A 21,821-nucleotide genomic window follows, 5' to 3' on the forward strand; every position below is an offset into this window, starting at 1 on the left:
TAAATCATGTATAATGAGTACAGTATTTTTCATTTAATAACACTGATAATATAAACTGTAGATCAATGTTTATAATACCTAGTTAATTTAGAACACCAGAACATCTTAATGATTAGTATTTTGAAAACTGAGTAAATTAGTCTAACAAAATTTTCATTCTTCAACAAATTGTTTTGCTACAGTGGGTAGTGAAGTATTGCCTAGAGGAGCCCTAAAGGAAAAGAACATGGAAAGAAGTGTTATCAACAATACTGAAACACTACATTATCATTTCTATAGTATTTTGTAGAAGTTTACCATAACTATATTTTATAATTTTATTTCATAAGCCTTATTGAAAGACTTTCTTAAAATATACTTATGTATGCTTAGAGATTATTTTTATGTGAAAAAGTTTTGGAACTTTTTATTTTAATAAGCAATATTGTTTAACATAAAACCCTGGCTATAACACTCAATTACTTTACTTTTATGCTTTACTGTTTAAAGATTAGAAAATAAGATGAGTTTGCTCCTATATTATCCTAACCAAATAATTTACAAGGATTCAAGGAATTAAATAACTTCATGTTGTAAGAAAAATAAACATCATCTTCCATGTATTCCACTGAATATAATTTGTCCTCCTACAGCATTTATTTTCTTCTAGTGGTATTCAAATAGACACAATCACTATCATAGGCAGTAGTTTATTTCATGATTGCATAGGTTTATAAGTCGTTGTTAAATATCAACCACCCCAAAATTTGGGTGCTTACAACAATCAGCATTTAATTAGCTCACAAGTCTTTGGGGATACATGAGGGCTAGAAGGCCCTGCTCATGGATCTTTCAATTACTGGAGCTTTGAGTCAATTTAACAATTTGAGATGGATACTTTCAAATGTCTAGAGCCTCTGTTGTGCTGAATTAGCTCTGCTCAGCTAACTCAGCTCTGCTCCACATGACCTCTCATCCCCGGCAGTCTAGTTTGGGCTTATCCACATGGCCCGCACAGGGTTGAGACTGAGAATGTGTTGAAGGCCCCTTGTGGACTAAACTGATAACTGACACATCACTTCTATCATATTCTATTAGACAAAGCAAGTCATAAGGTCAGTACAGATTCAAGGGATGGAGAAAAAGACTGTACCTCTTGATGAAATAAGTTGAAAAGTCACATTGAAAAGATTATGGATCAAAGAAGGAAATAGCCGAAATATTTTGCAATCAATCTACCCCAATATGTTTTGTTTATAGATTTCTTTCTATTATTGAGCTGTCTTTCTCATAGCTGCCTTTGGAGGAACACAGACACATGGTATATGCCCTTTCCCGCATGAATTTAGTATTAGATTCATGTCTTCATGGGGTGGATACTTCCATCATTCTTCTCATAAACTCTTTCATCATCCTGGTTCCTTTTGAAGCTTTCTTATTTCTCAAGATCCCTATTCAAATTTGACTTCCAGAACTAAAACCACAACTGCTGATACAATTCAACAATAAAGGGTACATAAAGGTACTTAATTTAAATGATATGGACATTCCCTTTCTAGTAATTCAACCAAAGAAGTTAGAGGAAACCCATATATTAATGGCTCAGTTCAGTTTCAAAAACATTTGTCAAGCACTTAACATAAGCAAAGCACGGTTCTTACACTAGATACATAAAATAGAAGCAAAAACATCATCTCTGCCTTCGGAAAGCTTACATGTAACAGAAAAAGTAGTCCAACTAACAACATACCATTTCCAACATGATAATGATTAAGGTAGAGAGATGCATAGGGTTCTACAGGAGAGCATAAGAGCACAGTGGAGTATAAGGATGATTTAAAATTATGATCAATAATTACCTCTTAGCTTAAGCTGCCAAAAATCACTAGAAAATGGAAAGCCCAAATTTTGAAATCAAATTTATCTGACAGTATGGACCATACTTTAACTATTCGTATAAAAAAAATAATAAATTTCCACAGAATTAATACCTTTTTATTCTAAAGGTGTAAAATGTACTTTAAGGATATATACAAGATTTAATATTGAGTCTTATTTTTTCTTTCATCATTTAAAACCTCAACTCAAGGGCGCCTGGGTGGCTCAGTCATTAAGTGTCTGCCTTCGGCTCAGGTCATGATCCTGGAGTCCCTGGATTGAGTCCCGCATCGGGCTCCCTGCTCGGCAGGGAGTCTGCTTCTCCCTCTGACCCTCCCCACTCTCATGCTCTCTCTCTCTCATTCTCTCTCTCAAATAAATAAATAAAATCTTTAAATAAATAAATAAATAAATAAATAAATAAATAAATAAATAAATAAATAAAAACTCAAATGAGTTTTCCAATCATTTCAAATATAAACTGTTACCTTTTGTATTAATCTTTTCCCATTTAACATCCACATTCTACAACAATTGTATTTTCTTTTAATTTTGAAATTTTACTCTTCCAAGGAAAGAGTAATATCAGATTCTTCTAGAAATTACTTTCCACTTTCTCCCAAAGAGACTAACATTCCCTATTCTTCTGTTTAACTCACTGCACATGGCCAACATTTCTTCCTCTTACTCAAATGAATTCTTTGTCAAATGCTTCAAAAATTACCATGTTTATGGTATTCTGCTCAATTACATAACAGCTTCACTACAAAAAAATAAAAATGAGGTTAATTTGGCATGACATTTTCTTCAGAGTTGTTACTGGCTTCTTTCTACATTCTGTCACTCCATGTCACATTCTTTCTAGTCCTCATAAAACTTCTACCAGATAAGTATTCAGAGAATATATTAAAGCATTAACTTAAGCAGCTGCCCTTTTAGTAAATCAGAGTAATATTTGCCAATAACCCAATTTTCTGGCTCCTGTCCCCATCTCCATGAATTACTAACTAAAATTCCAAGGTCATTTATCTGAATTTCTTCAGCGTCCTGCATTATTTATTTATTTGGCTGTAAAATATACAGATCTATTATTAGCTCCTCAGCTAATCTGGGGGAAAACTTTTTCAACAGTTGTTTATTATTTCCTGTATACTTTTAATACCCTTCTCCTTATTGGAGAAAACGGAAGAAATACAATTTTGGTAATTGTCCTTCTCAGTGATATCTGCTATCATTTTCACTGTAGATCTGTTCTCCCCTGCCATCTTCTTGTTCTCTATAGAAGTGAATATAAACATTTCATTGCTATATTATATTTTTCAATTCAAGCCTCAACTAGTTTTAAGATTTTTGTTTCCTAAGATGATCCTACCAGGTTTTTACTACCATTTAGAAGTTTTCACTAGGTACTTCCTACCCTATCCTTTTTTTTCTAAATGTTATTTAGAAATTTCTCTTTCAATTTCTTTTTAATTATTGGATCATCAAAGAATTTCCTGTACAGTCCTACTTGTTTCCATAGACATTCTGCATATCCCTGGCTGTACTCCCCACCAATCCCAGCCATCATTCCATTACACACTAACACACAGATGAACACACACCTTTCTCACTGGTTTCAGTATCATGGATCTCACTGAGCAGTCTGTAATATTTGCCTATAATCCTATCACTCCTTGCTCTACCTTTGTAACACTAATTCTGTTCCACTGGGAGCCCATACTCATGTTGAAAATTTACCAAAATAAATTCCTTTTATGAACAGCTACTTTGGTTTTTATCAAAAGCTAATTTATGTCCCATTGACATGATTCTACCACACTGCAATGGTATACATGAAATTACATTTGCTTTCTTTTTGTTAAATTTTTTGTTCATTGGGATTCAGATGTCTGAGGCCATAAATATAACTTATCAGTTTTCTTGTTACTTTCACTTAGAAACTGGCAAAATTTGTCTTCCTATAAGTGTTTTTTACTGTTAAACATATTTCCATTATTCACAACCAGGACTGAGTGATCAAACTGGGAGTGGAACACTAATTTAGACTGGCGTAGCTGAGAGCCAGAAGTCTAGGTAAACAATTGAGGGAACAGCAGAATATGAAGGCAGGGAATAGTGTTGGAAAAATATAATTAAAAACAAAAATTTTCTCCCAAACTAAAAAACCTCTCCACAAAGGTAGAAGAGAAAGAAAACAATTTTGTTATGTAATCAGCATGAAGCCAAAATGTGATGTGCATCACAGGCAATCTGCTAAGAGACTGCAAAGACAGAAGAAATCTCACCCTTCATACAGCCAAGCAGGTACAACCAATTATATACATGTTCTCAAGATAAACAATAATTGGTCTTCAAGTAAGAGGTATTGACAGTATCCATTTATTACACAGAGTTCATCCTAAATTCAACTGGTAATTGGGGTGACTGTGTCAGTCAATTAAAAGGAAAAATAAACTGCTTCTTGTGCTTATTATGGCAGGGGGTAGTTTTGCAGTTTCAAGCCAGTCTCCTGTGGAAGGTAGGCTCTTATCCTCCCACAAAAACTGGAAGACAGGGGTGCTATCCCCCTTGATCTTTATATTTCAGAGATATGTCCTTCAGAAAGATTTCTGGACCAGCTTAATTAGATTTTTAAAAAGATTTATATACATTTCAAAGACACAAAGAAAGAATTTACAATTACAAATTTTCTAATGTAAATGTTCTTAGTAAAGATCATGAAAGAAAATTTCTTCCCTTGTTTTCAACAGGGAGAATTAAGCCTCTTATTTTTATTTTGCATTTGTTTCTACAGTAGGCAAAGATATACACAGAAAAGTTCACCAGTAGAAGAAGAAACTAGAGTTTAGGAACGAGGTTATGGTATAAGAAAACAGGAAAGTTATCTAATTACTGGAATTGGTGTATAAGGTTTGATAAGGAACAAAGAAAGGGTCCATTTTGGAACTGGGATAGAAAGAGAGATGATATTAGCCAAGTCAATTTGGAACTACTGGTCCAGAACTTGTTCCATTCCATCTAAGAGAAAGGCTTGGTCCTAGAACCTATGGTAAACTGAGCTTACACAAGTCACTAAGCAGATCCAGATCAATTTGAAGGGTTTGGGAGAAGGGAGTTAAAACACATCTATGTTTCCAATGTATGGTTTTTCATTTTAGCTAGAATTTCTTTTTCTTTCCCTTCTTAAAATTTAACTTAAAGCCATCTTGATCAGCCTGCCAAATCTTTTTTTCAAAATCATTATTTTTTCATTCCATATTAGCAGCTTTTCATTTTTATTTCATTAGTAATCATTTAGAAAATGGAATCATTTGCTTTAATTATATCTATATAGTTCACCCACTATTTCATCCATCCTCTTTCAAACAATTAAAAAGCAATGGGAAAACATCACCTGTTCCCTCAAATTCCCTTGCTTCCTTCTTAAAAATTAACTAGCGTTTCATTCCCAATTGTTTTGGGCTTTATAATTTTTCCCCACATGAATCACAAGAAACTTGTGCTTTTGTAATGACTAGGAAGTACCTCATCATTTGAATACACACATTTCAATTCAAACAGCCTGTTTTTCACTTGGCATTGGCAGGCTGCCATATTCCCCTTAAGAGGAAATTTCACCAAACACATACTGCCAAGCTCTCATTCTTTACTGTGTTGTTTCCTCTCAACTTCCAGACCTTGTGAACTCATTACTTATTGTTTCAGTTGAGATGACTTGTTCCTTCAAATTCTCTAGAATGATTCTCCTCCTAGTTTAGGATAAAGACATTAGAAAACTGCTTACCCTGTCTGTGTAAAAAAAAATGGAAATAATAACAGTGATTATTATCACATAATACTGTTGTGAGGGTTGCATGACAATATATACATACAGGGCTAAATATAGAGCCTAGGAAATGGTGAGAGCCCAGAAGTTATAATTATTAAATATATTGAGCTATTATTTCTAATGTCCATTCAGCTGTTAATTCTAACATATAATCAACTCAAAGAAAATATGTTATGCATTAGCACTGTGATATGTTTTCCATTGTATATTTTTACATAGTTGAGTCTAGAAAATTGTCCCTTCTTCATCCCCACCTACTTCTTTCTTGGGTAGAGTGCTTCATCCCATCAAACAAGTGCAATATGGAGAAGTATTATTGAAGTCTTTTCACATGTATCTCCAAAAGAAAGAACAAGCTTTCACATTTGGCAGAGATCCACATGGAGAACAAAAAAACATATGACTTATCTGTTAAAGAAAAAAGCCTGTTCAGACACTAGTAAAAATGGTAAGGAAGACTTTATCAAAGACTACTTCAATAAAGGTATTGCAATAAGGAAGAGAGATGGCACTCAACTCTGAATCCAGCCAAGACAGCTGGAGATTTACAGCAAAGGAGCAAAATGGGGGGCTTAGTAGGTGGAAAATTACTAAGAGGAGACATCAGGGGTAGGAGGATTCCTGCCAAACTGGCCTAACAGGATTCTTACTGAAGACAGGGGAAGGACTTAAACATCCAGGGTGGGCCATGAGGAACTTCAGATCACATATCAAAGGTTGATCAGATAACGAGAGTGAGAATTCTGGCTAAACTGATTTAGCAGGATCTTCCTAAAACTGGGCTGGGCAGTTGGGGCCAAGGTTGAGAACTAATTGAGAAGGGGGCTCTCAGGAGCCTGAATAAAGTTTGGTCAGGGAGTGAGTCTTTGGCATATCCTGTGAACCACCACAATACTTTTCTATGTGTTTGAGTCTTAGCTCTTCAGATTAACTTGAAGTCCTAAACTACCTGAAAAACTGCAACAGAAAATATGTTTCAGTTATTACCCTAGTGTCCATAAAAGAAACTTTTTAAGAACTACTTAATTTACTTCCTTCTAGAGTTTAACATTATAAGTAGCTAGTGAGCTTTATTAATTATTGAAACATCAATTATCTCTCCTAGAAAACACACAGACACATGCATGCACACACACATGCACAGATAAAAAGTGTGCCTTGGTCAAAGAGTAGTTTGGAAAATAATGCATGATATGTTAGTCCTTTGGAAATCCACATTGCTATACATATGAGGCTACGAGAGTTCCTTTAAATAAAAAAAACAATGAAAAAGAGAAAATTAAAAAAAAAAAGCAAACCTCTAAATTTTACTTAATCCAGCATTTCCCATTTCCCGCCCCCCCCAGAGATTTTTTTTCCCTTTACATTTGTTAACATCTATAAACCAGTGTTTCCTTAAAACCAATTATGGAAAGACCGGCTTAAGCATGACAAATATTTTGAGAGGGCTCACAAATAAGGGGTGTTGGGAGGGTGGGCATAAGCTGTGTACTCTGTATTTGTTATATTCAGTATTATATCTCCAATACCTAGCAAGGTAAACTGCCACTAATATTTCTTGAGCAACTATTTAACAGATTTCTGCCAAAATTTTACAAAGTTCAAACTGCATGGAACAAATAGAGTAAGAAATACAAATTATTCTTCCAAAATTCCATTTGTGACTGGGTTTATTGTCTGATGCTCCTAGTTACTAGGTACTTCTGAGAAGTGTCTAACCCTACTTAGCTCTGTACTTACCCTAAATGATAACCAGATAATAATCCTTTACAGAAATGATGGAGAAAAAGTACTCAAACATTTTATGAAATACCATGTGACTTTTTAAAATAACCAGGGGTACATGAAAATTATTCTAATCAAACTAAAAATAGCAAATCTTTAGAATGTAATGTTTGACTAGTTCCAAACAAGTTCCAAAAATTTTAAAAGCCATTTATAAAATGAAACACAATATAAGACACTTACAATAACCCCAGAAATCCCATTTTTTTAAATTGGGAAATATATGAAATCAGGACAGCCAGTTATAGAAGCTAAACATCTAGAGGAAAATTGAAAAGATCCTAGGTTATTTAGTATTCAGGGCCTTATAAAAGATAGGACTAAAGATTTTTAGAATAATAAATATAATAAGATATTTATTGAGCAGGCTGCTTTATAAATGTCAGTTGATAAAGTTGAATATTTTTCTAGCTATGGTTTTACCAAAGACATGGAAACATAGCTCAAACGTACATTCTATACATCAACTATGAATGAAAATGAATAAAAACATAGAGCATATTTCAGTGAAGGCAAACTTCTGGGGATCTAAAACTACAGTTCTAGAGATCTATAGAGAGGTCTACATAAGGATAAAGTTACAAAATATAGTAAATATATAAAATTTACTGATAATCATACTTGTTGTATCTTAAGATTGAGGTTAATCACAGACATCCTTGAACCAGACCAGTTTTATCATTTATTGTTTTAGCATTTACTAGTGGTTTTGAAAAGATTACTTAACCTCTCTGCACTTCCATTTTCCATTTATAAAATGGGGCTAATGATTATGCTTAGAATAATACCTGATGCATTATAAGTACTATGTAACTGTTGGGTAAAATATAAAAAGTTAGCATAATTTGAAAGAGCTATCAGGAGTTAGTAACTTTTGCTAAATATTAAGTATTTTAAAACAGCCCTTGACAATTTAAGATTGTAATTAATTCATGATTGAAATATTTGACAAGTAATTGAAGTGTTGTATTTTAATGTTATCAATTAAAGAAGAAACCGTGAACTGATATGTAGAAGAAAACTTCTGTTGTGAAAGTTTGGAAGCCTGATTTATAGTCTCATTATACAAAGGGTAAGCATATTTTAGATGCAGAAATAACCCTGAATAGAATCAATATATTCCTGCAAAAGAAAATTGGCTTGATTATTAGAACAAACACTTAAGACCACAGAATTCTATTATATAAAACAAAAAAGTATATGATTTTTCACTGAAAAAAATTTAGGACATTATTATTAATCAGCAGCCTCAACTATAAAAGAATCTTGGTCAAACACTTGGAGAACATCTGGTTTTTAACAGTCACAACTTTTTACCAAGCATTAGTTACATGTAAAATATGTCCTAAGTATTATCATGAGCTGACCATTTTAATGGGGTTCTTAAGTAACATATTTAAATAAATACAGATAAAAAGCTATTTCTTGTACAGATTCAGTTGTTTTATAGGTCAATATTCCTTGTTTGAGATAATTTAAATTATCTACATGAATGATATTTCTTTAATGCGCACAATTCTAATTCCTCCAAAAATTAATGAATTGTTAAAATTTAAATTAGAAAAAAAAACTACTCACATCTTCATTTCTTTTGTGATTGGTATGGATTTTGCTGGTTTTTGACTTAACATAGTTTTGCACGATTAGCATATGTACTTCAATATCACTTATGTATTTTTCAATAATATATATAGTAATCTAGAACAGTCTGGAATACCATCTCTCTCTCTAGAACTTTCTTTACTACCAGTCTGCACTGCGGAATCCCACCAGTCTTGTTCAGCCCTTTTCCCCAACCTAGAAACTTCTTCTTATCCAATAAAATATCCGTCTTCCTCCCAAGACTACAATCTCTTTACCTTTCAAGATGACAACTAGCTATTTCTATAAAGGAGTACATGAACACACACTAGGTGACAAAGGCTAGAAGACTTTACCACTAACATAATATATGCATTTTTTCCAAGGGCCTTTTGGTGATAATGACCATATTGTGTTGATGAACTCAAAAGAATGATTCCAGTGGAGGGAATTTCATGCCATGGGAGCAATTGCAACACTCCAAAAGATGCCTGGGGAAAGTGTATGGGATGAATCAACACCACCTTTGACTTTCAGCATCAGTTATTAGACACCACAATTTCACCCCAAATAGAAACATATTTTCTGTTTTCTTTCAAATATATTTTGGGCAAAATAATACAATCGTCATTTATAAACTTTGGAATGTAAGTCAGTCTACTGCGATAACACAATGTGAATATTAACATTACCTAGCATTAACCAAAAAAACCCCATAAATATTTAGACATCACTGTATTCTTCATTTCACATTTATCTCTTTTTTTCTACTGATTTTTAAAAATGGTAATGGCTCTAGAAAAATTACAGCTCTCTTTAAACAACAAGTCAGTTTAGCAAGCTCATTCATTATTGGCTCATCTTCATTCTTGGGTACTTTCACTCCTGTAAAAAGCTTATATAACCAGCAAAGTCACCTCAGTGATGAATAAAGCAGAATTTGTAATGAATTCCTACCCAATTAAAGGATAATTCATCCAATTCTATTCCTAAATAAAAATATAATCTATATACTAACTGCTGATAGCAAGAATTATAGCCATTCTAGCTGGTTTAACTACTAGAGAGTGCTGGTTTAACTACTAGAAAAGTGGCAAATGGAAGTTCTATGTTGGTGCTCTGCATGTCTATTCCTCTGACCAAATACAATCCCATTCAGTCAATGCCTAAGGCTTCCACTCTTTCATTTTAGTGTTGAGTATGGTATATACCATATAGATTCTCTACTATCTAGGAGTTTTTAAAAACGGTTTATTGAAATATGACTTATCTACCATAAAATTCACTGCTTCTAAGTGAATGGTTAAATGATTTTTAGTGACTTTACAGAATTGTGTATCCATCTTTACAATACGTTAGAATATTTCCATCATTCTTAAGATCCCTTTATTTCAACTGTGTGCCAGACATTCATATGCATTATATTCATCACTACTCTGAAAGGTGGATTTTATTAAGGTTCTGATTAAAGTTTATGATGATTAAATAAATTGCCATAGTCACATAACAGACTCAGTGACTAGCAGAATCAGAATTCAGACCCAGGTCTGTCTGATGCCAAAATCCAAGATTAGCCCATGACACATGCCATCACACCTATTTCTCCTTATAATTCCTTCTGCCTTGTACCACCACTCCTCTTAATTCCTCCAGCCTTGTAATAAGTACATAAAAAATACTAAGAACTTATTGCTCAAAAATACTCAGAGTTTAAAATACTGCAATAATTTAAGAATTTGAACACCTCTAAAGAAGTGTTCCTTGACTTTATCAAATATTATCCTTTGACTCTTACCTATGATTCCATTAACTCTTTTCCTCAGTAAATATTCTAACGTCTTTATCACTTCGGTTTTTCCCTTCTGCCTGTAAACAATTACATAATATATACCTCCTTGATTAAACATTTTTCCTAAATTCCAAGATTTCTCAATGAATGGCTTGTTCTTGCATACTTGACTTTCACTGATGAATTTTTCATAGACTATTCAGACTACCTCTATTTTCTCCCTACCTATTACCTGCCTTTAACTACATATACTATGGCTTTTTTCAAAATAACTTGCCTGCATCTGTTCTCTGAGTGGTCCAAAATGAAGGCCTGATTGCCAAATTTGAAAATATTTTCTTAGTCTTTAACTTTCTTGAACATGGCAACTACTGATTAAAATTACTGACTTCTCCCCCCTCAATTTTGAGTTTTTCTTTATGGAGCCTTGATCTGTTGTTCTCCCTTCTACCTTCTTTTCTGCTTCTCTCTTTCCCTCTGTTTTATAGTTCCCTTTCCTTAACTTAATCCTTTAAGTGTAGATTCTCCTGGCCCTATGTTCAACCCTCTGCTCTTCCTCTGTAAAAGGAGCTTTCTGAGTAGAAACCCAGAAACATGCATACACTCAAATACACACAAAATTTTGCTTACTTTAAAGGGGTTCAAGAACACCTAAAATACAGACTTTAAATCAAAAACATTCTATGAACCCCAGGTTAAGAAACTGTATTCTGCTTTAAGAATCCTATTCTGCATGCTCTGTCTCAGCAATCCTCCATATTTTTGTCCCATTAGATAAATGAAACTCCAAAATTAACATCACTGATTCTATTATTGATCTCAAACTCCCACATTCCCCATCGCCTGCTGGATATATACTAAGATGTATGATCAGGTCCTCATGCTCCATACATCCAAAACCAGTCTTATTATCTGCTACCCAGAACAGGCTCTCCTGAATTTTTTAAATGTTTTGATATTTTTTATTGAAATGTAACAAACAAAACGGTACAATTCATACGTGTACTGTGAACAGCTTCACTGAATTTTTACAGACTCACTTGTTAGTACCAGTTTAAAGGCTGTTACCTCTCCTATCATGCCATTCCTTAGAAATTTTAAGTAAGATGGCCCAAACAGTTAATGGCATTTTTTACCTGACAGGGAGGATTCTGAGTACATGGTCATTCAACTGGGTTCCTGCAGGATTCCTGAAGTCTACAAAAAACCAACAGGATTTTTGAGTTGAAACCCTAGCTATAATAATGTAGTATTGAAGGACCCTGAGCAGTCTTACACTCTAAGCCTCTGGTTTTTTATTTTCTTGTTTATTTTTAATTTCCATACAGGAAAATTCATTCCTTTTGTTGTATGGTCCTATGAGTTTGGCACATGCATAGTCAGCCACCATCATGGGGAAGATCTAGAACAATTCCATGACTCCTCCCAAATTCCCTCCTGCTATCCTTTGGAGAGAAACTTGAAGTCCATTCCTTAACTTCAGGTAACCACTGATCTACTCCTCATTCTATACATTTGCTTTTTCCAGAATGTCAAGTAAGTGGAGTAATATACTATGTAATCTTTTTAGTCTGGTTTCCTTTACTTGGCATAGTGCATTTGAAATTCACTCATGTTGCATGTCATCAATACTTCATTTATTTTTATTGCTGAGTGGTATTTCATTGTATGGATGTACTAGTTTGTTTATCCATTTACCAAGTTAAGGGATTTGAGTTGTTTCAGTTTACAGTTATTACAAATAAAACTTTCACAAATAGTCACATACAGGTTTTGGGGGGAATATAGGTTAACATTTCACTTACGCAAATACTTAAAATTGCTGGGTTGTAATAAATGTAAATGTATGTTTAACCTTACAAGAAATGACCAAACTGCAAACTGTTTTCTACAGTGGCTGTATAATTTTGCATTCCCACCAGCATTGTGTGCAAATTTTCCAGTTGCTCTGCATCTTTATAGGTAGATTGTTTAGTCATTTTGTTCTTTTTGTTCTTGCCATTCTAATACATGTGTATTCCTATCTCATTGTGGTTTTAGCTTGCATTTCTATAATGACTAAGGACACTAAGCATTTCAAGTGCTGATTTGGTTATCTATATATCTTTTTGGGGGAAGTGTCCATTCAAACTGAACTTTTTATTAGTATCAGGCCATTTGCTTTTTCTTCCAAAATTTGTTCCAGTTTTATTGAGATATAATTGACAGGTAACACTGTATAAGTTGAAGGTATACAATGTGATGATACAATATAGTTAGTTAACACTTCCATTACCTTCTCCCATAATCAGTATTTGTGTGTGTGTGTGTGTGTATGTGTGTGGTGAGGACATTTAAGATCTACTCTCTGCAGTTTGACTCTCTTCTTTCTCAGTCTGCCCTTCAGAAAAACTCCACCAGTTTCCTTCAGTTCTCACTACTACAACTGTAGTTTAAGTACCATAATTGCTGTATCTCTTTTGTGGGACAAGTATTTTACCATGTATAAGTGTTATGTATTCACACTTTTCCCTACCACCCTTACTAGATTATTAATTTTGTCATAACTTCTAGCACAGAACTTTAAAAATGTATTTATTAGATAAATAGATTGTAACTAATGTTCATGTATATTTATTGGTTTTTGCATAATAGTGGTTTTTTAAATCTTAAACATTTGGGACAATTATAATAATAGTTACAAAGTAACATCCTAAATATTACAGAATCTAGTATCTAAATATGTCAGCAGGAAAAGGAATCTCAACCTGGGGCAGTAATAAGCAGCTTCTGCTTTTCTTCTTCCCATCAGAAGGAACTCAAGTATCCTTCACTAGAGTAACACAATGGGCAGTAGGATGAATAGTCAAATAATGCTACTGCTTCTTCTCTAGATGTGAACCCATGGCAGCTACATTGTGAGCACAGGGCAGCTGCCTGAGCAGCAAGGGTGTGGCCAGTCTTTCATAACACAATCCAAAGAAGAATGACAAACTAAGAATAACAAAAACTAAGCAAAACAAAACCAAAATTTACCCACACAATCACTATTTCTTTCTTTCAGCCTCCTCTCCAACTCAATAATCTTAACAGTACGTATGAATGACCTATAGGCAGATAAAATTATTTTTTATTTATAAACTCAAAATTTTTACTAATCTATATCATTCTAGAGTATCCCAGCTATGGCTTTATGACTTTATCAATTGCATCATGTGTTGCTCTATGTTTATGTGTTAGGTAGGGCTTAAAGGTTGACTAGCATATTGAAGATTTAATTTCAGTGCCCCTGGAAGGCGTATTGGAATATTGAGAAATTGTCCCATCAAGGAAAAAATAAAGAAAAATTTTTTTTTACTTTTGTGTAAATTGGTTATTTTTTCCCCTAGAGACACAATAGTTCTCAAATATCAGAAGCACATTGGGACAGATTTCTTTGCCATACATTTTGTTTTTAATACTACTTAACCAGGGATGCCTGGGTGGTTCAGTCGGTTAAATGTCTGCCTTCAGCTCAAGTCATGATCCCAGGGTCCTAGGATCGAGCCCCGCATTGGGCTCCTTCCTCAACGGAGAGCCTGATTCTCCCTCTGCTTGTTGCTCCCCCTGTTTGTGCTCTCTCTCTCTCTCTGACAAATAAATAAATAAAATCTTTAAAAAGAGAGAGAGAGAGAAATGCTACTTAACCAGTCTTTATCCTCAAGTCAGAGATTAATGATATCTTAGATTCTATTAAAATTATGCCACAAGATTAATTACCATAGATATATTTCACTTATGGCACTATGGCAGAATTATTGGGCATCATGACATAAAAAAAAATTTCTACTGAACACATTTAATCCAACTTTTGAGAATAAGTACAAAATTGCCCCATTTCTCTATTTGGGGACAGAAAATGTACAGATATAAAACAATAAAAAAACAAAAGAAAGCATCCATACAAAAAGTAGGAAATGAGTACCTTAGGAGGGCAAAAGGAGGAGGGATAATCATTAGCTACAGTTGCTTTAGGAAGAAGATGGGATCTGAGAGATTGTGAGAATTTATAATATCAAAAATAGTAGTGGATAAAGGCACCCAGGTAAAGGGAACTAGGAAGCTGAAGCACAGAAGGACAAATACACAGCATATGATCAGAGACCAATAAGTGGGATAAGGGAGAAATACAGTTAGAGAAATAGGGCCTGATTAGAGACAGTCCACTACAAGAGGAAAGAGAGAGAAGATTAATGAAAAAATGGCCAAACCTAGAGAGAAATAAAGGAAAAAAGAAAGGTGGTTCAGTGATCTTTTTCATTGCTGAAAAAGGTCATGAATGGGATTATATAGAGAATAACAATACACATGTCAATATACAATTCCAGTTTTGTTTCTATATAACCTTTTCATATAACCTGAAATTATTCTGAAAATGTTCATGAGAAATCCCTTAAAGATGAATAAAAAGGTCTCTTGCCCAATTTTTATGTTTAAGAGGATTCTATCAGAGTACTGTTGCCTTAAAATTATCACTCAGAATAACTATGAATTTTTCTGTGTGAGTAGGAAAGAGGCTTTGTAAATATCTAATATATTATTTTATCTAATAGGAAAATGTAGGATTTGCTGCTATGGACATTATCAGAACTGGAGTGACTTTTTTTTTTTTTTAACCTCCCATTCCCCAAATGGATTATCTTTTGTTCAGCATGGACACGATTTAAATTATCTGATTCTGCATTCATGTGACTGCCTGGTGATAGATAGTTCTCAGAATGTCTGACAGTATTTCTTGTAAGCATCAGACATGATAGAGAGAAGGGTACTGATGGAGCAGAAGACTTTGAAATGTCATTTTGGATCAGTGCACAGCATGATTCAAGGCTGCATAGAAAGAGGAGTCTGAGGAGCTATTAAAAAATGTGTGTGTCAGTATCTTGAAGTACAATGTGAATCTAAACTGGCCACTCCTTTCTTTTAAGCTAATTGATGTGTTTATCTCAACTTTTCCCATGAGAGATTTTATGCTATCTGAAAACTAAGATTAATCAGGATTAATAATTTAATTTAATTATTTGGGGCAAAGGTCAACATGTAGATCAATTACCTTATTTTGATGACTGATAGACATTTCCTACACTGTTAAAAGGGCCAGGCGAATCAGGTATCTGTCTAAAGTTACACACATACCACCACAAATATAGCTCTAAACAGTGAACTTAATTTCACATGTCAAACAGAAAATGTAATCATAAAAATTCACAGTTGATATACTGTTAAGATCTTGCATGATTCCAAATTTGTGAAATCACATAGGATTCATACATATATATCGAAATGTCTTATATTGAGAGTAGTGAATGAAATCCTCTTATTAGTAGTGCATTTACCCATTTATCTTTGCAACTCCTGCAGTTTCTTTTTTTTTAAAGGGAATTGATGTGTTTACGTTTGTGACTATTATATCTTCATTATAAATTTTAGCATTAGGACGTGCCCTTTATGTGATCTTTAATACTTTTTAGTTTGGATTCTACTTTGACATTAGGATTGTAATCCTTTTCTTGTGGTTTATAAAACAAAATATTGTCTTTGTCCATGCTTAGTTTTAGCCTTTCTATATCACTATTTTAGTGTATTTTGAATACAATATATGATTAAGACGTTTAACTCTGTCACACCATTTTGTTATAATTATGATGTGTATCCTTTGTCTTTAATTTTTTAGCTCTTTTCATAATTAAAAAACATTTATATATTTGTATTCTATCTTTGTTTATGACTGTGGCCCTCTATTTTGTTATTTATCCTTTTACTATCTGCTGCGTCTTTTTTATTTTTTATTTTTTTTAAGATTTTATTTATTTATTTTAGAGAGAGAGAGGAAGGTGGCGGAGGGAGAGGGAGAGAGAGAAGCTCAAGCAGCTTGTGCTGAGCATGGACCCCGATGTGGGGCTCAATCTCAGGACCCTGAGATCATGACCTGAGCAGAAACCAAGAGTCAGACACTTAACTGACTGAGCCACCCAGGCACCCCTGCTGTGTCTATTTTAATGGTATCCTTTATCTTTCACCTATACCCGAATAACAATACATGAGCTTATTCTTCTTTTCTCTTTTCCTTTCTTTTCTCTTCCCATTTTTTTAGTTTTTTAGTTTTGTTATTTCTGTGTTCTGTGTTATAATGTGTTTTACCACTCCCCATGTTCATTAGTGCCCCATGTTCTTATTTCCCTCCTTACTATCATTAAGATCATTCTGCTGCAGCATACCTCAACTCCCTTGCTCCTCTCTTCCTTCACTGAAATCATTTGGTTTATCAGTTTCCTATTGCTCCTATAGCAAATTGCTAAAACTTAGTGGCTAACAACAACACAAATTTATTCTCTTACAGTTCTGGATATCTGGAATCTACAACTGGTGTCACAGGTCTGAAATCAAGGTGTCAGCAGAGCTGATTCCTGCTGGAGGTTCCAGGGGAAAATCCATTCCTTGCTTGTTCTATCTTCTAGAGATGTGTTTCCTTGGCTCCTAGCTGCATCACTCCAACCTCTGCTTGCATCTTCACATTGCCTTCTCCCCGCTCTGACCTCCTGACCCTCTCTTATAAGGAATCCTGTGATTATATCAGGCATATTTGGGTAATATGGATAATCCCCCCATCTCATTTGTGCAAAATCCTCTTTTTAGTTTAATCATATGTGCAAAATTCCTTTTGTCATATAAAGTAGCATTCATATGTTCCAGGAATTAGGACATGGACATCTTTGGGGGCAGCGGTGTTATTCAGCCTACCACACTTGTAAAATTTACACCTCCAACCTTAAAGAAAACCAGTTCTTGATCTATTCTGTGTCTCCACTAAAGTAATTGAATATGGCTATGAAATAACAAGCAACATGCTGTTAAGTCTCACTTTCAGTATAAGCTTACAAACCTCAAGTGGGCCCTAGAGACTAACCAAAATCCTAATAATATCTCTATCTAATTCACTTCTCTACTCTAAAAGGTGACAACTTCAGTAATAATCCTTTAAAGCTTCTACTAATCCTTTCTATTTCTTATCATCAACAATGCCCTAAGAACTTATTTCATGGGGAAAAAAAATAATAACCTATCAGAAGAAAACATCCGCATTCTCCCACTGCCAAACCTACCTTCACGTGTTCCCATATCACTCTGCATTCCCTTCTGGGACAATGGATAGACAGCCAGTATTCCATTAAGATCTTCCTATTTGTGCACTCATCTTACCTATCTGAGAATTCTTTCTTGAAAATAGCTCCAGTTTCCTCTATTTCATCAGATCATTTCTCTCTGGATCATTTCCATAAGCTTGCAAACATGCTATCATACCTTTCAATTAAAGAAAATGTTGCTCATGACTCCACAGCCACTTAAACCTCCATCACATTACTTAGCATTCTCAAAAGAGTTATTTTTACTTAGTGTCTCTCCTCTCTATTATTCTTATTCTGTCCCAATTAAAATTCCATTCCCATAAATCCAACAAACATGTTTACATCAAGATTATCAATGACATATACGTTGCTAAATCCAATGGTCAGTTCTTAGTCCTCCTCTTACTTTACCTCTCAACAACATTTACATACGTGACCCTTCTTCTTCAAATACATGTATTTTTAGCTTGAGTGACAAAAAAAAATGATCTAATTTTTTCTTGCCTTTCTAATGATTCTTAAATTCTTTGCTAGATGCCTCATCCTCTTCTCAAACTTAATGTTGGAGTGCTCCAAGACTTGTCTTTACATTTACTTTCCTCCTCTTGCTAGACTTTCTTTCTTGCTAAGCTCACCCATTCTTGTGATTGTAAGCATATGCTGATGATTCCCAGAATGGATTCTCTAACCGAAAACTTTCCTCTGAACTCCACTTGCATATTTAATTGACTACTTAACCTGCTCTTGGAAGTCTAGATACACCTTGAATTTATTATATATAAACCTGATCCTTTATTTCCCATGCTTTATTTCCCCTTTAGTAAAACCTGTTCATCCTAAGAAATTCATTCTCATTGAGTTACTATAGCTAAAGTCTTGCAAGACATCTTTGCTTTTCTCTTTTCTTTATATGACACATCCAATTCTGTTATTGCTACCTCCAAATAGTTTATGAATTAGACCGCTTCTCAACTTAGTTTGTGTAAAGGTGGCCTCTACACATAAGTGCCACTGCTAAATATATAAGACCAAGTCATTCTATCTCTCAGACTACTGCTGTTCTCTTTAATTCATTACCATGCAGTAACTAAAAAAAAAAAAAAAAAAATTGTTTCAAAACTCTCTGAAACCCTTTTATGTCTTCCATTGTAATTAAAATTAAATTCAAATTATTTACCCTGGTATAACAGGTAATAAATGACCAGATTCTTGCCTACCTGTCTAACATCATCTGCCTCATTTCTTCCTGTCCCATAAATATCCTGGCATACAGTGAGTTTGTTAATGGTAAACATAAAAAAGTCTAGTCTCCGATAGCTGCTTGTGAATTTTGATATTAATCTACTGATTCAACTTTAGTAATTACATTGTATAAACTCTGTATCTTCATTTATTTTTATCTACTTTAAATTTAAAAAATAAAGCGGTATAGTAAAGTCTCCCACAATTATTATTTCTGTGTATTAATACTATGATATTTTGCTTAATATGTTGTTGCTTGATTATTCAGGACAAAGGGTTAATGATTATTCTTTTTGTGACATCTGTGACAATGTAAATTGAGTCTTTTATCATATTTAATTTTGTTTTCTTGTATTATAGTCAGTCTTACTTAATTCCTGAGTCCTTTTATATATATATTTTTTAAGATTTTATTTATTTATTTGACACAGAGACACAGCGAGAGAGGGAACACAAGCAGGGGGAGTAGAAGAGGGAGAAGCAGGCTTCCCGCAGAGCAGGTAGCCTGATGCGGGGCTCGATCCCAGGACCCTGGGATCATGACCTGAGCTGAAGGCAGACGCTTAACAACTGAGCCACCCAGGCGCCCCTATATTTGGTTTTGCTTTTGTATTTACTTAATATGTTTTTATCAATTTTTAATGTTTAATCTTTGTGTACCATTTGTTTTATATGGATTTCTCAAAGTTACTATGAGATTAAAGCTTGTTATTTCAAATTACATATTATTTAACTTTTAAAAAAGAGTTTAAAATTCATTTACATTTTGATAATTTTTATCTTCAATCTTTTCTCTATTTTATGATCTTTGTGTCTTATGTTTCTTTACATTTCTTCTTTAATTTTTTTCTTTTACTCTGTAGGCCAAATTTGTTACCCTATTTTATAACGTGGGGGTCTGCCAATCAGATGGGGGGGCCACTAAATGTGGGGCAATCCAATTAGGTGGAGGCCAGCAGTGCAGGCAGTGAAAGAATTCAATCAAGGTAGAAAAAAGGAGATAGAAGGTTATTGAACACACCACAAGGGAGCAGTGAGCAGGACAGTAAGAGAAAGACTGCCAGCAGGTAGTAGGGGCCGGGGTAGCTGTAGTTAAGGGAGAAGGTGAGGAGGTATGAGAACTATAGAATTTTCCTTTTTTTGGTACCTCTGTCTGGGTGTAAGTAATCCATTGGTCAGTTAGGGCTTATGGATATTTTGAGATGGGTCACCTAATGGCCTGGTTTGTATTCAGCCAGGGGGCCACTGTGGGCCCTTCTACCTTACTCAGGTCTCTTTTGTTCAAGTTGATTGCCTAAAAGTGGCATCTACATATAAGGCCATGAATGATCAGATTATCACTTACTCTAGCTTCATCTTCATTTCCTCCTTGCTCATCTTTATGTTATTTTTGCATTTGTATTGCTTATACATACTTTTGTAGAAGGAAGATGTCCTGTTTCTAGTTTAGGAGATTCATCAAAATATTATGTAGCCAATTTTTTTTTCAAAATATCACATATCATATTTTTTCAAAATATCAAAACATTAAAAATTTCATCTTTCAAGTTCCCTCCGTGTGGTTAAGGAATTAGAAGAAACCAACAGCAAAGTCCCCATTCTTTCACTTTAAGATCAAGCTCTCATTCAATTTGAATACATCTTCAAGTAATTTTTTAAACAGCTAGTATATTTTATGTGTTCTTGCATTTCTGAGAATGTCTGTTGCATTCACATGAAAGACAAGTTTTCTGGGTAAAATAATTTTAGGACAAAATTATATATGTGTTCCATTATATTCTGGTCATAAGCTTTAAAGAGAGGATGTGTGAGCTTTTCCCAAGTTCACCTGGCCCAAGGGCTGGACTACGGGTCTTCTTGCAGCCATGGCAGCTCCAGAGCAGTGTAGGAATTGCGTCAGCCAAAGTCATGGCAGGACAGGCATTTAGAAAGTTTCTTCCCCTCTTTGACCGAGTTTTAGTTAAAAGGAGTGCAGCTGAAACTGTAACCAAAGGAAGCATTATGCTTCCAGAAAAATCTCAAGGAAAAGTATTGCAAGCAACAGTAAAAGCTGGTGGATCGGGCCCTAAAGGAAAGGGTGGAGAGATTCAACCACTTTGTGTGAAAGTTGGAGATAAAGTTCTCTCAGAATATGGAGGCACCAAAGTAGTTCTAGATGACATGGATTATTTCTTAGAGAGGGTGACATTCTCAGAAAGTATGTAGACTGAAATAAATCATTATTGAAATGACACGAAATGAACCTGCCCATTCCAGTGAAGTTGTGAAATCTTTCATGTAAATAATTTTCATGTCTCTTTTTTTATAAGCTAATGGTATCCAAACTAAAATAAAAATAAAAAATAAAAATAAAGAGAGGATGTGTGAGACCAATCTAACTTCTTTCCTCAGTAATGTTCTTTTTTTTTCACACTCTAAAACCAATGGATTTTATTCTCTACGCTTATAATCCAAATATTTGTCAGATATATCTAATTCGTGGCTTTTTATTGATTTTTGCCTAGAGCAAGGTAAGCTTTTCAATCTTGATGGTCAGATCTTTTTTCAGCTTATGAATACTTTCTTCAATATTGGATATTATCATTTCCTCTGT

At 34.2% G+C, this 21,821-nt stretch overlaps 1 protein-coding gene across 1 annotated transcript; it reads left to right on the forward strand.

Annotated features, from left to right (window-relative positions):
* Positions 1 to 21,133: 21,133 nt before the first annotated feature.
* Positions 21,134 to 21,433, forward strand: LOC118002370 (10 kDa heat shock protein, mitochondrial-like). Its single transcript, XM_034992778.1, has one exon. It carries the CDS (start codon positions 21,137 to 21,139, stop codon positions 21,431 to 21,433), a length of 297 nt encoding a protein of 98 aa, XP_034848669.1. The 5' UTR covers positions 21,134 to 21,136.
* The last annotated feature ends 388 nt before the right edge of the window (positions 21,434 to 21,821 follow it).

The sequence above is a fragment of the Mirounga leonina genome, unplaced genomic scaffold (assembly GCF_011800145.1).
Source record: "Mirounga leonina isolate KUSES-001 unplaced genomic scaffold, KU_Mleo_1.0 Mir_82, whole genome shotgun sequence".
Lineage (NCBI taxonomy): Eukaryota > Metazoa > Chordata > Mammalia > Carnivora > Phocidae > Mirounga > Mirounga leonina.

Coding starts and splice junctions, on each gene's coding strand:
- LOC118002370 (XM_034992778.1), top strand. CDS start 21,137: ATGGCAGGACAGGCATTTAGAAAGTTTCTTCCCCTCTTTGACCGAGTT.